Raw genomic sequence first — 18,156 nt, forward strand, 5'->3', positions numbered from 1 at the left:
ATCTCCCTGGGAAAAGCTCTCATTTCCTAGTTTGAGGTACATTGTTCTCTTTTGCTGACAGAAGGGCCTTCACTCATCTAGGCTTCTAGCAACACTATAAAATTAGAAGGAAAGAAACTTCAGAAGTTGCAAAACAGATGATTAACAGCAATGCTGTGGCCTTATTAAGTTAAGGATGTCACGCTGTTTTGCCCATTCACACATGCTTATTGATTTAATGTTTTGTAAATTTAGCTCTCTTGAGTCTCAGCTGATGTGTGGGTGCATATACCAACCAGACTGATATCTGCGCCATAAGTGAGAAATAACTTGATAATTTATGAGCGGTGAAAGCCAAAGTCGGACAGGTTTTCCCTCAGGAAAGGAAAAAACACGTGCGGCACACAGTAGACAACTCTCTTCTTCGGCTCTTTCGTTTTAAGAAAGAATGCACTTGCTGGTGTGGTGGTCGGAAGGGAATTATGCGATTTGATCTGTCCACATTCTCTCCTATCAAGTGTCTCTGAGAGGAATGTGTCTGAGCAGCTTTTTCTCTACATCTGTAGGGAGGCTGGGCCTTTGTTAATGAGGACATCCCGGGAGTTCAGTGGCCACATTTGTTTGGTGACAAAGGGGCAAAGGAAGTGGTTTTATTGGAGAGAAGGGTATATATCAGTTTGGGGAGGAGAGGTTAGGGGAGAGTTGCTTGAAGGTCCTCTTGGAAAAACACTCCCCCATAAACATATACACAGGCATGCACATGTGTTTGCACATATATTTCATGCGTATATAATTAATAATGGGAAGGATGGGGAATAGTGAAGCCAAAAAAGGAGGAGCCAGCCAGTCGGGTTCCTTCCCTGGCAACCTTGCTCTCCTTTCATTTGGAGAGGTCTGTGGCAGCCCAAGCGTACCTGAGGTGGAACACTGATCTAAAGTACAAAAGTTTGTGTCAAAAGTTTCTTACCTTCACAGCAGAATACACTCCTCAGGGACCATGGGCTTCAATGCACGACATAAGCTGCTTTGACTTAGTTCTGTCACTGGCCATCATGCAGGAAAGAGAGGACTGGAAGTCAGGAAGTTGTTTCAAAGGTTGAAGCTAAAAAGGGAGGGAAGCACAGCAGGGCAGCCATCACTGGTCAGTGGTAATTCTGGAAACAGTCAGGCATGTTGTTCATTTTTTGATGAAAGCCCAGTACTGCCCCTTGGTTCATAATTCTTAGTTCAAGGTGACAGTGCTTCCACCACCAAAATTCTCCTGTTTTTTGGAGGGTCTCCATGCATCATATTTAGTTTCAGTCGTTCCAAGACGGTCACAACTCAAATCTCTTTAAGATAAGCTCTCTTCTAGGTAGGTGCATGGGTGGCTCAGTCAGTTAAACATCTGCCTTCGGCTCAGGTAATGATCTCCCAGCTGGTGAGTTCAAGCTCCGCATCGGGCTCTGGGCTGACAGCCTGCTTCAGATTCTGTGTCTCCCTCTCTCTCTGCCCTTCTCCTGCTTGTTCTCTCTCTCTCTCTCTCTCTCTCTCTCTCTCTCTCTCTCTCTCTCTCTCTCAAAAATAAACATTAAAAAAACAAGTTAAAAAAAAGATAAGCTCTCTTCTACCTGCAGTCCTTATGAGGTTGCTGTGTGACAATCCCTTAAGATTAGGAAGCCCCACTGTTTAACAGAGTCTGTGAAGCACATCTTAAGATCTTTAGAAGAACTGTTGTCTATTTGAAAGAGTCTATGAGGGACGCCTGGGTGGCTCAGGCAGTTAAGCATCCGACTTCGGATCAGATCATGATCTCACGGTTCATGAGTTCGAGTCCCACATCGGGCTCTCTGCTGTCAGCACAGAGCTGGCTTCAGATCCTCTGTCCCCCTCTCTCTGCCCCTCCCCAGCTTGTTCTCTCTCTCTTTCAAAATAAATAAATAAACTTAAAAAAAAAGAAAGAATCTATGAGGTGGCATCTTAGATTATTCTGAAGTTTCAAAAAAGGATCTTACAAGTCCATGCTAGACTCGATCTTTGCCTAGAAGTCATTTCTTAATTTGAGAATAGTTTGCAATCTTAAGAGACTGAGAAAAAAACATAATTTTATTTTCAAATCTAAAGAGTCCTGGCTCCTTTACATTTCTTCAAATTTGGCTTGAAACTGAATAGTTGCTATATCCATTTTTTATTTCTGTGTAACAAATTATCACAAACTTAGTAGATTAAAGCAACACAAATTTATTATCTCACTTTCGGTGGATCAGAATTCAGCATTTTTTAAAAATGTTTTTATTTATTTTTGAGAGAGGGAGAGACAGAATGTGAGCAGGGAAGGGGCAGAGAGAGAGAAACACATAGAATCCGAAGCAGGCTCCAGGCTCTAAGCTGTCAGCATAGAGCCCAACATGGGGCTCAAACTCACGAACTGTGAGATCATGACCTGCGCCAAAACCAAGAGTCGGAAGCCCAACCACCTGAGCCACCCAGGCGCCCCAGCATATTTTAACTGAATGCCCTGCTCCTGGTCTCACAAGGCTGAAGTCAAGGTGTCAGCCAGCTATTCTCATCTGGAGACTCAACTGGAGAAAGGCCTGCTTCCAAGCTCCCTCCATTGATGGCAGAATTGATTTCCTCGGGTCGTGTAACTGAAGCCCCATTTCTTGCTTCTCTTAGAGGACACCCTCAGGTCCTTGCCATGTGGCCCTTCCATGGCCCCTCACATTTCAAGTCTCTTCACAGAAAGGACCAGTCCCTTTTAAGGGCTCCTTTGATTAGGTCAAGCCCACCTACTTGGGGACTTTTATTACATCTGTGACACTCCTTCTGCCATATCATTCCTTCTACTCTCCCATCCTAACCATGGGTGCAGCACCAGGGGTAGAGACTGTAGGGGCCATCTGAGAATTCTGGGGGCCACAGATCCTTTTTTGGTTTATTTTTCTTCTCCTGTTTTATTATAAGCAGCTAAAAAACCCTAAGCAGAACCATCAGTGCTCTTCATGCAAACCTCTTTGGCTAGATCATCAAGTTTATTACTATATTATATTTGCTATTTTTCACATTCTGCTACTATGTACCAAGGGCACTGTTTTTCTAGCTTCCAGTAATATTTTCCTGTCTTTCCTTTCGGCCCTTACTGACAAATTCCTTGAGGCCTTTTAGACTTCTCCTAACACTCTTCTCGAGGTCCTTTAGGTTTTCACTAACATTCTCCTTGTGACCCTTCCAGCTTCCACCAACCATGTGGTGCCAAAGCCAATGACATGTCTTGAGTTTTTCTTGTGGCAGCAGTACCCAAATAAGTCACAAATACCAAAATCCACATCAGCTATCCACAGTGATATGGCAACTTACTCTAAAACTTAGTGACTTAAAGCAACGATCATTTTTTAGCTCGTGAACCCACCAGGAGAATTCCAGACATAGTCTGTGTTTACTGACCCAATTGACACATAAGATGAGATGAGGTTGCTCCGTTAGCTTAAAATTTTCTGGTCTAGGACTTCTACTTATTTTGCCATTGAAAATTAATTGTTTGGAGAGACTCCGTACTGAGAACTAAAAAAGCGGCAACACACACACACACACACACACACACACACACGCCCCAAGACAGTTAAGATGTGGTGTAGGGAAGGGACCCTGGGGTGGCTCAGTCAGTTAAGCATCTGACTTCGGCTCAGGTCATGATCTCACGATCTGTGAGTTCGAGCCCTGTATTGGGCTCTGTGCAGACAGCTTGGAGCCTGGAGTCTGCTTCTGATTCTGTGTCTCCCTCTCTCTGCCCCTCCCCTGCTCATGCTCTGTCTCTTTCTCTCTCAAAAAAAAAAAAAAATTTTTTTTTTTAATTTAAAAAAAAATGTGGTGTAGGGAAAATATCTTAGGTAGAGGAAGGAAACCCAAAGTGGTGAGTCTGGCATTTGGTGCCAGTGTCCTTTCAAGGGAGATGGCATTGTTACAAGCAGTAAATGAGAAGCTGAGCAGAACTTTTAACAGACACAGGTCTATGGGGCAAAAACTGAAGTTCAAGGCTTGTCAAAGAAAAGGAATCTATTTCTAAAGAGACCCCAGAGGGTTATATACAAGGACTAAGAGTAAACCAGAAATCGACCAGCCCTCCCAGATACCGACATCCAACTTCAAATCATTGTAATTTCTGATTGTAAGGTGATCTGGAGGCCCTAGCTCAAGGTCCACTTCCAGAAGTAGAAGATAATTCTCTTTGAAGGAAAATAACATTATGCAGAGCTTCAATTTCCTCTCCATTTTTAAAAATATATAGTGTCTGGTACCAAATCAAAAACGTTTTAGTAGTTTAGAAGATGGGACTTAATTGAAAGCCCAGATAATAAAACATATGAGAGATGTTTATTATTTTGTCTGATGGAGTTACCAGCCATGAACTTTAAAATCATAGGTTCAAGGAACTGAAAAAACAAAATAGAGAATTTCAGCAGAGAAATAATAAAGAAGTATGACATAGGGACTCTTGCTGGTAAATCCTAGTATTAGTAATAACTGATACTAAGAACTCAGTGATTAACACACTTGACCTAACTGTCATATGTAGAACAGCACACCCAACAGGTGTAGAATCATTTATCAAAACTAAACACATGCTAGTTCATCAGCTTCTCTAATAAATTTTATAAGATTAAAATTAGAGAGTATATTCCTTGACCATAGTGAAAATAAGTCAGATATCAATAACACTACCACACAAAAGACTAGAAAATTTCCATATGTTTGGAACTTAAAATACTTCTTAATAATTCATGTGACCCAGAAGTTGTAATGGAAATCAGAAAATACTTGAACTGAATAATAATAATGAAAATTGGACATAAAAAGTTTATGTAATAAAACCAAAAGAGTGCTTGGAGGTAAGTAAGTAGATGTCATTATATATATTAGAAAACTGGGGTGCCTGGATGACTCATTTGGTTGAGTATCTGACTCTTGATTTTAGCTTAGGTCATGATCTCAGGGTTGTGGGGTCGAGCCCCACATTGGGGAGATTCTCTCTCTCTCTCTCTCTCTCTCTCTCTCTCTCTCTCTCTCCCTTTTCCCCCCACTCACATTCTCTTTCTCTCTCTCAAAAAATAAGAAAAAGAAAAAAAGAAAAGAAAAGTAAGGCAAAAGGGCTTCAAATCAATGATTTAAGTATCCATCTCAAGAAGTTGTAAAAATAAAAACAAATGAAACCAAAGTAAGTACAAGCAGGAGAATTATAACTAGAAGAGCAGAAATTATTTAAAAAGACAAACATAAAAGAAAGAAGATTAACAAAGCCACAGAAAAGTATTCTTTGGAAAGACTGTGAAAACTGATACTTGACATGACTGATCAATGAGAAAAAGAGGGAAGGCATGAACAGCCAATAATACAGATGAAAAAGAAATATCACCACTGGCCTTTCTGATAATGAAAAAGATAATATGAGGATATTAGGATTATGATGAGACAATAGAAAGTTTAGGTAAAATGGAAAAATTCCCAGAACACACTTACTACCACTGACACCAAAAGGTAGAAATTGATCCATGGGTTCTAAATTTTATATGGAAATAGAATAATAGCTGAGATAATCTCGAAGAAAAAGAACAGAGTTGGAGGAGCCAGATGAGTGAACATCAAGGTTTGCTATAAAGCTACTACAACTGAAACTATAGGATTGGCACAGGGATAGACTAACAGAGACATGGAATGGAACAGAATCCAGCAAAAGACCCACCTGGTTTATGTGAAAGGTGGTACAGCAGAGAAGAAGGGAGAAGAGAGTCTGGCCACAAATGATGCTGGGTCCACTGGAGATCCACAAAAGAAAAAACTAAAAAGATTCAGCTGCTATTAGACTATTCCCATGGTCATGGGAGGAGAAAATTCTAGAAGAAAAAAAAAACAGGAGAAAATCTTTATAAAGTGAGGTTGGTAAAGATATCTTAAATGGAACACATAAAGCACTAACCATTAAGGAAAAGATGAATATATTGGAATAAATTAAGTGTAGGAACTCCAGTTCCTAAAGGAAAAGACACCAATAAGAGAGTGAAAGGCAAACCACAGAGTTTTTAGATACTTGAAATTTTGAAAACATATAACAAAAGGCTTGTCACCAGACCATGTAAAAATAATTTCTGCAAATCCATGAGAAAAATATATAAATCCTATAGAAAGATATTCAAATGGCCAATCAACATCTGAAAACATGCTCAATATTATTATGAATCAGGGAAATATGCAAACTAAAACCACAATGTGATACTACTACTTCCTAACCAAAATGGCCAAAATGTAAAATATTGGCAATATCAAGTATTGGCGGGAATATGTAACAACTAGAACTTTGATACACTGGTGGTGGGAGTGAAATTGGTGCGACCATTCTGGAAAAATGTATGTTACATGTATGTTACGTCTATCTCATGACCCAGCTAGTCCTCTCTTAGATTTATATTGAAGACAAATACCTATGTATATGAGCCAAAACACATAGCACCATTATTTGTAATAGCTAAAAATAAAAAATGATAAAAACCAAAGTTCCACTAACTGTCAAATGATAAACAATCATGTAATAAAAGAGCATAAGGTGCTCAGTCAGTTGAGCATCCAACTCTTGGTTTCCTCTAGGTCATGACCCCAGAATTATGGAATAGAGCTCCACCTTGGGCTCTGTGCTGAGCGTGCGGCCTACTTGAGCTTGTCTCTCTCTCTCCCTCCACCCCCTTCTCTGTAAAAAAAAAAAAAAAAAAAAAAAAGCATATAGCAACAACAAGGCAGATGCTACTGCCACACAGCATGGATCAACCTCACAAACAAAATGTCAAGCGTAATAGGTCAACTCCCCCAGCCCCGGCAATATATGTAGTATGTGATTCCATCGACATAAAGTTCAAAAAAAAGGCAGAAATCATCTTGAGTGGTTATCTCTGGGGACGACTGAGTTAGGAGAGATTGGATGGTGGGTCCCTCCCCAGGCTCAGAGACGTGGGAAACCCTTTGCTAATCTCTAGAGTCTTCTCTCTGCAAATTCCTCCTCCTCTTTGATACTCTGTTCCACAAATTCTAGCCACCTTAGCCTCCCATAACCCCACAGCAAGACCCTCAGACTCTGTTTGGGTTCCCTCTTGCTGAGTTCAGGTCTGGAAAGAGCCTCCAGGCAAGATCCTGGAGCAGTTGAAGGGCTCACCTCATTTGTTTGCTTTCTTCCATGAATCACAGCCTTGCACAGTCTGTTATCCAATGTCTAAAAACCATACTTTCATACTCTTTCCCTAGTTTTCTAACTAGGCAGTACTAACATATTAAAAATGCAAGTTATTTGTATCCTACTCCTGAATATTCTGATTCACTAAGTCCAGAGTGAGACCCAGGGATCTGCCTTTTGAAAAATATGTGAAAGTGATTCTATATATCAGTTCCCCAGTTGTCTATAATAAAAAGGAGGCCACTGTCATTAATTGACAGGCCTATGGTTCCCTATTTGAAATACTGATGGTCACATTTACATTGCAACACACACACATACACATACAGTGTGCATATGCAGTTAGCATATAATCACTTCAATTAGTATGTATTTATATGCAAGTTATTTTAACTATACTGGACACTGTGAATCTACAAATTTGAATTGTAAACTGAAAATATACTCATCATTTTAAAGTACATAGTCAAGCTGGCTTAATGTGCAGGCCTAATTTTATTTATTTATTTATTTATTTATTTATTTATTTATTTATTGTTTATATATTTTTGAGACAGAGCATGATCAGGGAAGGGGCAGAGAGAGAGGGAGACACAAAATCCGAAGCAGGTTCCAGGCTGTCAGCACAGCGCCAGACGCGGGGCTGGAACCCACAAACCACGAGATCATCACCTGAGCCACCCAGGCGCCCCTGGATGCCTCATTTTTAAAAACCATGTTGGGGGCGTGCGGGTGGCTTAGTCGGTTGAGCCTGACTTTGGCTCAGGTCATGATTACACAGTACCTGGGTTTGAGCCCCACGTCGGTCTTGTGGAGCCTGTGTGGGATTCTCTCTCCCTCCCTCTCTTTCTGCCTTTCCCTCACTTGTGCGTGTGCACTCTCTGTGTCAGAATAAATGAATAAACTTGAAAAAATCATGTTGGATAGTCCTATGCAAATGACACCTCTGTTCAAGGATTTTTAAGATTTATTCATCTTAAAAGGAAATTGCTGGGGCGCCTGGGTGGCTCAGTCGGCTGGGCGTCCCACTTCAGCTCAGGTCACGATCTCGCAGCCAGTGAGTTTGAGCCCCACATCGGGCTCTGGGCTGACAGCTCAGAGCCTGGAGCCTGTTTCGGATTCTGTGTCTCCCTCTCTCTCTGACCCACCCCGTTCATGCACTGTCTCTCTCTGTCTCAAAAATAAATAAACGTTAAAAAAAATTTAAAGGAAACTGCTGAGCCCACTCATATCCAGATTCTGTAATCTATAGTAGTTTTTAGACTATGCAAATGCACATACTATAATTTGTATACATGTTAATTTTTAAATAATATAATAGCATTAATAGCTAATATTTACTGAGCACTTAAGTGCCAGGTACTGAACTAAATTCTTTATAATTATTATATCTTTTGGAACTCAAAACCACTATAAAATGTAGGTCTTGTCATTATCTCCTTTTATAGAGACTGTTATCTGGTCCAATGTTAGGCAATGAGAAGGTGTTTGTGACTCCATACTTGTGCTTATAATTATGCTGCCAGATCCATGTAGAATCAGAAAAATTCCCTCAAGTGTTTTGAAATAAGAAGATGAAACAGTCAAAGAATTTTGGCCAAACTCTCTTTTCTCAGACTAATAAGATTTTAAAATAAACCTCTTTTATGGAAAGAAGTAGGGTAAAAAAAAATTGCAAATGGTAAATTTCTAATGATAACCCCTTTCCCTCTAGTAAGCAGTGACCCCTCAAGTCAATATTTACTATTATTGATTGCAATCTAAACATACAGTAAGATCAACTGAAAAAGGAAGTTTTGCCATATCAAAGGACTTTGATGCAGATAAAGAAGAAAATGATTAATCTTGGAGGAATCAGAACTTTGATCCCATGTTTACCATCAGGGGAATGGCAGCAGACATTTTACCAAATAAGAGTCATTAAAACAAATCAGTGACTTCAGGAATCGCTTGGATCAATCCGTAGTTTTCTCCATGTTTGTAAAAGTCCATCTGTCTCTGTGCAGACTGGATGAGTTCTGTTCAGACATCTCACAATATCATACATTCTCTGCTCACTAACATCACAAAGGCTGAACTCAAGATAGTTCAGCCATCAGGTTAGGAATTGTCACATCTCCAAAATAAATGTCTTACTAATTTCCAGTAAAAACATTAAGCAGTTTGTGTATGTGTGCTTCAGAGACTACCATAAAAGGAAACAGAAGTGGATGTTTTTCCATTGCTTCTGTTTTTGTTTTGTTTTTTTTTTTAAATATACTACCTTCCTCTCCTTTGCCCTTCCACACCCAGAAACACTTGCTTGTTTTATAAATCTCAGTTTAAAGAAACTCAGGTTAATGAACTCCACATGAATAGAAATGACGTCCAGGTTTCCATAGTGAACATTTAAGGTTGTTCATCTTCTCCACCTCTTACAGCAATTGCAAAGTGAGAGTTACACCAGCCCGGAGGCCTAATGAGCACCTGTTTCATTTGCTTGGGACATAACTTGAGCTGCTGCAAAAATTGCTTTTGCAGAAAAGCTGAGAAATGATAAACAAGCTCCTCTTCCCAGAGGCATAGTAGCTTATCCGTAACTATCACTTCCTAAACAGTCGATCCAATTCTCATCTTTGGGTGTCTCCGAGGAAAGCAGTTACCTGCCTTGGAAATAGGTTAGGAAAACATACACCTCTGGCTCAGACTGCCTGGGTTTGGATCCCAAGACAACCACCTGCTAACTGTGTGATCTGGGCAAGTCACTCAACCATCATGTGCCTCACTTCCTTATCTGGAAGGTGAGAATAATAATAGTACCTATCTCACAGGGTTTTGTGAGGGTGAGTAGGCATTTTTTTTTATTTTATAAAATTCAGCTTTATTTGACTGCTCCCATGGTCCCCACAGGGATAAACTCTCCCAAGTACGTATCCATCTTATTTGAAATAAGACAGATTTCTGATAGAGTTCAGAAATCTCTAAATCAATCACATTTGCAATATATCCTAGCTAACTTCATCAAGCCTTAAGATCTTTTACAAATCCCTCCTACATACAGAATCTACCCTGACTAGCCTTGACCAAAGGGGCACTATGCCTATTCCTTCAAATTCCCAAGTTACTGTAACTGTTGCCTGGCTTACTCCTATGGTTTATCACATATTGTCTTTTATTCTCAATCATACTTCTTTTTATTTATGAATCATCTTCCTAACAAGACTGTGAGCTATCAAAGGTAGGGACTTTGTTTAATAGTTCTTTGATTCCTCCCTTACACTTAGCATCATTCTCCTCCTCCTCCTCCTCCTCCTCACCATCATCATTATCATCATATCACTTCAACTAAGGCAAGCCCCCAAAAGGGCTGACAGCTAAAGACAATTTGCTGGCAGCACTCCCAACAGCTGGGGTAATAAGCCCTGCATTCCATAATGCAGAGGTGGCTTAATCCTGAATTTCACCACAAGGGCTTCTCTACCTTGGTGCTCCCCCAAAGTCGCTTGGTATAATGCTCGCTATCTAACTCATCTGGAGAAACATGATACATCGGAACATCCACTTTAATAGTCAAGACAGTAGTAGGTGTAATATCTACAGAAGATAGAACCAGACCTCCCCACACTCGGGCAGAGATTTCCTAGCTGCCTCTTTGTGATGCAGTTTTGTGCAGATATTCCTAGGGGGATAGATTGGATGACCTCTGAAGGCTGGCCTTGTCTATTATCAGCCTGTGAGTCAATGGCAGTTGAGAGGCTTCCCTGGGCAAACAATTGTTGCCTTTGTGAATCAGAACGCCAATGCTAAGAAAACATAGGTATCTGTTTGAGCAACCACATTTAATTACAGATCCAAGGAATTCCACTAAAGATTCCTGTCTCCAAACCGAACCCAAGAGAAGCTGAGGAGCTCAGCTGGCTCCAAAACTTCAAAACAAAACAAAACAAAAACAATGAGAAACTCTTTGAGAAGTAGAAGGTGGTGGGGTCTGAGGTGGGCAGATGATGATGCCTGCTCTAAAGATCCAAGTGGGGATAGGCTGGCAGAGAATTTCTTAGTTTAAATCTTTTCTCTCCCAGCATTGTCCTGAGCAGATCACTGCCTTTTCTACTAAAGCACAGGGCCAGTAAGAGAATATCTTGGAAGCTCTGAAGCTGTAGAGGGATAGCTTAAGCTGTAGACAGCATAAGCGCAGATGAGTTGGCTACACCTGAGCAACCTAACCTGTTCCTCTTCAAACCACCACACCGTTTGAGCAATTGCAATATCCCTAGATAAAGGCAGTGCCTGGGAAGAGTGGCTGAACTCCCGGGGTAGAATGAATAATGCAGAGGTGGCTTAATCCTGAATTTCAACACAAGGGCCTCTCTACCATGGGGTGCCCCCCCAAAGTCGCTTGGTATAATGCTCACTATCTAATTCATTTGGAGAAACACTAACCAGGGCCAGATAAGCCTTTGCTCCTCTCTCCAGGTAAATAACCCTAGGTGAATATGCTAGTCAGGGTCCCAACAGGAAATGGTGGCATGCTCACACTGATCATTTGAGTAATCAGACTATTTAGAGTTTTGCAGGCAGAATATCAGAGTACTCAAGTGCTAGGAACAGGCCTGGGAAGGGGACAGGAGGTAGGAGGTATGGGATTCATAGGAAAAAAGTCATTGGCAAGGTCTGTCCTGACAGGAATTCTGATCATCAGTCAAGGACACAGACAACACCATAGGGAGAGAAGTGAGAGAATACATATTATGGGTGGCACATTCTTCCCTCCCAACATTCTCCTGCTGGGCCTCCCCAGTGGTTGAACTCAATGGGAAACCTGAGGACATGGGAGCTTGTTGATGTCGTTTTCACACGTCAGCCTCTGGGACACTGAGCAGAGTGGGGGAGGCAGAAAGGGGTCTAGAAGGGCAAACAGAAGACCTGTAAAATACCAAGTTAGCTGATAACTTCAAGGGACAAATAATGAGATATCTTGTAAACACAAACACTATAAAATGGAAGGACATAATGAAAAACTTGCACTCAAAAAAATAGAATCAATGTATCAAAAAATTTTTAAATAACTGAGTAAATAATATTCAGTGATATAAGGAAGAATATTGGAAACAGGAAGTAGAGAAAGGCAATTACGAAAAATAGGCAACAGAATATATTCTGATGGAGAATAATACAACACACGGGTTTAATAGCAGAATGATTATAGTCAGAGAGGAAATTAGTGACATGGAAGATCAGGTCAAGGAACTCATCCAGAAGGTATTAGGATGGGATAAATAGATGAGGAGATAGGGGCGTCTGGGTGGCTCAGTCAATTAAGTGTCAGACTTTGGCTCAGGTCATGATCTCGCAGTTTGTGAGATTGAGCCCCATGTCAGGCTCTGTGCTGACAGCTCAGAGCCTGGAGCCTGCTTCGGATTCTGTGTCTCCCTCTCTCTCTGCCGCATCCCTGCTCACACTTTGTCTCTCTCTCTCTCTCTCAAAAATGAGTAAACATTAAAAAAAAATTGTTTTTAAAAGATGAGGAGATGAAAGAGAGGTTAAAAGACATGAGAGACAGGACAGTTTCCATCTGGTGCGAGTCCCAGATGCAGATAGGGGCTTAAATGAAAACCAAGAAATAATGTTCAAGAGTCTCACAGAATTAAAAAAACATCGAAGACTCCAGAATGACAGGATTTTTAATGCTGAATTGAGGCTCAGAAGAAAAAAAGCCTATTCTAAACACAGTTCAGTGAAATTTTAAAACATGGGAGAAAAAGAAACAACAAAACCAGATTTCTCAATAGCCAAACTGTATGGAAGATAGATAAACAATCTCTTTAAAGTACAAAAAGAAAACAACTTTTAGTCTTGAATTTTATAATCAATTAATCTATCATTTAAATGTAATAATGGGGTGCTCCTGGGTGATTCACTTGGTTAAATGGCTGACTTTGGCTGAAGTCATGATTTCTCAGTTCGTGGATTTGAGTCTGCGCTGGGCTTTGTGCTGATGGCGCAGAGCCTGCTTCAGATTCTCTGTCTCCTTCTCTCTCTGCCTCTTTCCTGCTCATGCTCTCCCCGCCCCCTCTCTCTCTCCCATAAATAAATAAACATTTTTTTAAAAGCTTTAAAAAATAAAAATCAATGGAATAATGGAATAATCATACTCTCAGGTATGTATACATATATGTCTCAGAAAGTTTACTACACCAACACTCTGAAAGACGTCTTGGAATCTGTACTCCAGCAAGAAGAGAAATTAATATAGGAGGAAGCAACAAGATAAGAAAGAAAGGATGAATAAAGAATAAAATAAGATTTACTTTTGTTTAGTTAAGCCTTAGCCAAAACAAACAACAAAAAGTATATCCATAATAATCCAGAACTAAAATTTTAGCTGATACCCATAGGATCGGGAAGGAGGTTGTATGTGTGTTGGGGGAGGGGAGAAGGAGGAACCAATCATTTCTGACAATCTTTAGATGATGTAGGGGGTGCCTGGGTGGTTCAGTTAAGTGTCCGACTTTGGCTCAGGTCATGATGTCACAGTCATTGAGTTTGAGCCCCACATTGGGCTCTGTGCTGACAGCTTTGAGCCTGGACCCTGCTTTGGATTCTGTTTCTCCCTCTCGCTCTGCCCTTCCCTGCTCATGCTCTGTCTCTCTCTCAAAATAAATAAATACACATCAAAAAAAAATTTTTTTAAGATACTGATGGAGAAAAAACAAGCATAAACAAGATTTAATAAATTGAGATCCTAGCAACAGATAGATTCATGAATATATAAGAACTTAATACATGATAGAGGTAATATCACATCTAGTGGGAAAAAAATAAATCATTTGGTAGATGGGGTTGGAAAAACAGCTTCACTATATGGAGAAAAAATAAGATTGGCCCTCTATACGATACTAGTGAGCACTAGTGAGCACCAAACCTAGTTGTAATATATATACAACTCCTCCCCACAAAAATAACAGTGGTTAAATAAGGTATAAGCTTATTTCTCTCTCCTGTAAGAGAAGTCCGGAGGGAGGAGGCAGGGCTGATATAGGAATTCTGTGATACCATCAAAGTCTTTCTAGCTTTCTGCTCTGCCATCCTCAGCATATGGTATCCATCCTCAAGATCCCTTCATGGCTCAATACGGTTGCTGATACTCCAGCATCATTTCAGGAGTCTAGGCTGGTGACAGAAAGATTCAAGGGAAGAAAAAGAGGAACTTGTCTCCTTCATCTTAAAGAGTCTTCCCAGGACTATCTCACATACTCTTGGTTAATTCTAATTGCTGAGAACTAAGTCATATGGCCTCACTTAAATGTAAAGAAGTCTGGAAAATGTAGTTTTTATTATGGGTAGCAATATGCCCATCTAAAATCTGAGGCTATATGCCTAAAGAACAAGAGGAGAATGAGTATTGAGAAATAACTATTCAATATTGACTGCAAAAAAAGTAAGCTCCAAGTTGATTAAAGATATAAATATGAGCGATATAGTCAATTAAATCATATCATAAGATGATAAAATAGAGAAGGATATCTTTGTGATACTGGGGCAGTGGGAAGAAGGTGAATTTCAGAAACTAAACATCAAAAAAACAAACCATAAGAGGAAAATGGGTGGATTATACTACAGCAAAAGTAAAGATACCTCCTTAATGAGGGCACTATCAGTCAAGTTTCCCATGGAGGAGGTGACAGACTGAAAGAAGATCTTTGCAAGAAACTAACAAGGATTAATGGCTAGAATATACAAAGAACTTTTCAAATTATCAAGAAAAAATAAGACAATACGCAAAGTATGTATATAGACATTCACGGGTGGGGAAACCTGAATGGCTATTGAATACATGGGAAGATCCTCAACTTCAGTAGTGGTCAAAATATGCTAAAAATAACAATGACATATTTTTTTGCACATTAAAATGGGAAATATTAAAAGTGGCATTAAGTGCTGCTGATGATGTTGGGAAAGAGGAATCCTCATCCACAGCTGGTCCAATGATTCTGGAAAGCAATCTGGAGGTAGCTATGGATACTTAACATGTGTGCACTCTGCTATATAATCCAAATAATTTCTTTCATAGGCCCACAAGGAGCTCTATACAAGCATGTTCTTTGCATCATTGTTTGTGATAGCAAAAGGTTTGGGGAAATTAGGGGGTCCATCTTTTGGGAATGGATAAGTAAAATATGGCATATTCCATATAATGGAACTATCTGTCATAAATCACAAACTAGATTGCATATAATAACATAGAGAGATCTCAGAAACAGCATGTTGAGAGAGAAAGAAGAAATAATGAGATACACAGTATGTTATGGACTGAATTCTGTCCTGCTTGAATTCATATGCTGAAGTCCCAATTTCTAGTTCCTCAGAATATAACTGTATTTGGAGATAACTAAGGTCTTTAAGAGGTGATTAAGTTAAAACAAGGCCATTAGGATGGGACACTAATCCAGTTCAACTGGGGTCCTTTTAAGAGGAGATTAGGATATTCAAAGAGACACAGGCATATACCTGCACAGAGGAAAGGCCATGTGAAGACTACAGCAAGAAGGCAGCCATCTGCAAGCCAAGGAGAGAGGCCTCAGGAAAAAACAAACCTGTTGATACCTTGATCTTTTTTTTTTTAGTTTGTTTTAATGTTTTATTTATTTTTGACAGAGAGAGAGAGAGAGAGAGAGAGAGAGAGCATGAGTGGGGGAGGGGCAGAGAGAGAGGGAGACACAGAATCTGAAGCAGTCTCCAGGCTCTGAACAGTCAGCACAGAGCCCACTGTGGGGCTCGAACTCACAGACTGCAAGATCATGACCTGAGCTGAAGTCGGACGCTCAACCGACTGAGCCACCCAGGCGCCCCAATACCTTGATCTTTTACTTCTAGCCTCCACACTGTGACAAAATACATTTGTGTTGTTTAAGCCACCCAGACCATGGTGTTTTATTATGGCAGTCCTAGCAGACCAATTACAGAACACATTGCCTTTAAAAACACATGCAGCAAAGCTAAACACACACACACACACACACACACACACACACACACTCACGTGCGCACACACACACACAGTAAGGATGTTTAAAGGGAAGAGAAAGGAATGAAGTAGAAAAACGATCAAATAAAAGAAAACAAAGATGGCCTTGCACAAACTGATGATGCTGGAGTGCAAGGATTAAAGAGTATAATCAACTCAGTTCGAGTGAGTTACAATGGGGCACAAAGGAGGTGGCATGTCAGGTTGTCAATCAACTTCATTTATAATATAGGTAACCAGAGCTACAGCCTCGGCCAGAAGGAGTCCTCTATAGGTGGTAGAGAGGAGATGCTCCTGGGTCAGGGACAAGGTAATCACTGGAAAGAGACTCTGAGAGCACTGATTTCTTCATTCACAAACATGGAGGGACATTGGTAAATGTCAATGAGCCAGGGGTCAGTCTCCAAGACTGCTAAGGACTGTATTTTAAGGTTAAGGACTCTGGCTGATGAGAGACAAGGAAGGGGAAAAAAAAGCAGCTTGACCAGAGCAATTTGACCTGGACACCAGGATTGTAGGCATCTTCCCCATGCTTTGTTCAGTCCTCCTATCCCAAAACACCATGCCACCCACTCTCTCAGTCCTCACCAACTCTATCCCAAGTATTGGGTATCCCAAAAACCTGCAAGGGGAGGTCTTCGAATGACAATACAGGCTGGCAGTAACCAGAACTCAGAAATAACACAGAGAGGCTAAATCAACACCCTGTTGTGTGGGGAAAAAATGAACTGGAATGAAGTGTCTAGCCACAGTAAATTTGAAGTCTTAAACTTAGGTCTAATCACTAAAAAAGGTAGAATATCTGAACTCAAAAGAACATTCCATATTAGCTGCTTTATAAATCCGTTCAATCATCTATTCACTCAACAAGTATTTCCTGAACCTATACAGTGTTCCGGTTACAATGTCAGGTTCTGGTGACTAACTGATGAATCAAAACAGATTGGTCTCTTCCCTTCCCCAAGTTTCAGTCTAGAAGCAGAGATAGTAAGACGCCTTCCTGTCTTTGAGCCTTCACAAATACTGTTTCTTTGGCCTACAAGAAACTTCAAATGAAAGTATCCTTCTGAAACTTTAGGTTATAGCTGAAATGCTAGAGGCTTGGTCTAACAACTCTTTCAAAAATGGCCCCTGTCCCTGTACACACACTGGTATTCTCCTATCATAGCACCCTCTTCATATCCTTCATAGCACACTTATCACTTCTATTTGTACTTGTATGTTTATTGACTTGGTTTTTTTTTCAATACCTAAAGTTTATAGATGGTAAACTGAGGTCCAGGACATACAGCAAGTTATTATCAGAATCAGGATTAAAACCCAAGCTATCTAAGTACACAGAAACCTTAAGAAGCTATGTAACTCCCTTGAATCTCAGTTTTCCCATATATAAAATATGGTTCAAAATCTATTCTACCATGGAAAACAGTTAAGAAAAAGATATAAAAAGCATCCAGATTGGAAAGGAAAGAGTAAAACTATCTCTCTCTCTTGGATTATACATATGACACGATCTTGTATATAGAAAATCCTAAGGAATCCATACACATAAAATAAACTGTTAGAGCTAGTAAATGAGCTCAGAAAGGTTGAAGGATACAAGATCAATATACAAAAATCAGTTGTATTACTGTACACCAAAAATCAACAATCTGAAAAAGTACATTAAGAAAATACGTCCACTGTGATAGAATTAGAATAAAATACTTAGGAATAAATTTAACCAAGAAGGGGCAAGACATGTACACTAGAAGCTACAAAATATTGTTGACATAAATTGAAGAAGATCTAAGTAAAGAGAAAGGCATCCCATGTCCATGCAATGTAACACTTAATATTGTTAAGATGGCAATTCTCCTACACATTCAATGCAATCCTTATTAAAGTCTTAGCTGTCTTCCAAAACAATTTGGAAAAAGAAGAGCAAAGTTAGAAGATGCATACTTCCCATTTTAAACATTACTACAAAACTATAGTAATG

At 40.0% G+C, this 18,156-nt stretch overlaps 2 protein-coding genes across 2 annotated transcripts in view; both read right to left on the minus strand.

The window, feature by feature from the left end:
- Positions 1-1,010, minus strand: part of RELN (reelin) — a 579,194-nt gene extending 578,184 nt beyond the window's left edge. The window contains exon 1 of the mRNA XM_053218590.1: positions 947-1,010. The gene's annotated coding sequence lies outside the window, so the exon portion shown is untranslated. The remainder of the gene's footprint in view (positions 1-946) is intronic.
- ORC5 (origin recognition complex subunit 5) overlaps positions 967-18,156 on the minus strand; it is a 144,658-nt gene continuing 127,468 nt past the window's right edge. Inside the window, exon 14 of the mRNA XM_053218591.1 lies at positions 967-1,081. Coding sequence (XP_053074566.1) covers positions 1,069-1,081 — 13 coding nt within the window. The 3' untranslated portion in view covers positions 967-1,068. The remainder of the gene's footprint in view (positions 1,082-18,156) is intronic.

Source organism: Acinonyx jubatus, chromosome A2, assembly GCF_027475565.1.
Source record: "Acinonyx jubatus isolate Ajub_Pintada_27869175 chromosome A2, VMU_Ajub_asm_v1.0, whole genome shotgun sequence".
NCBI classification, from domain to species: domain Eukaryota; kingdom Metazoa; phylum Chordata; class Mammalia; order Carnivora; family Felidae; genus Acinonyx; species Acinonyx jubatus.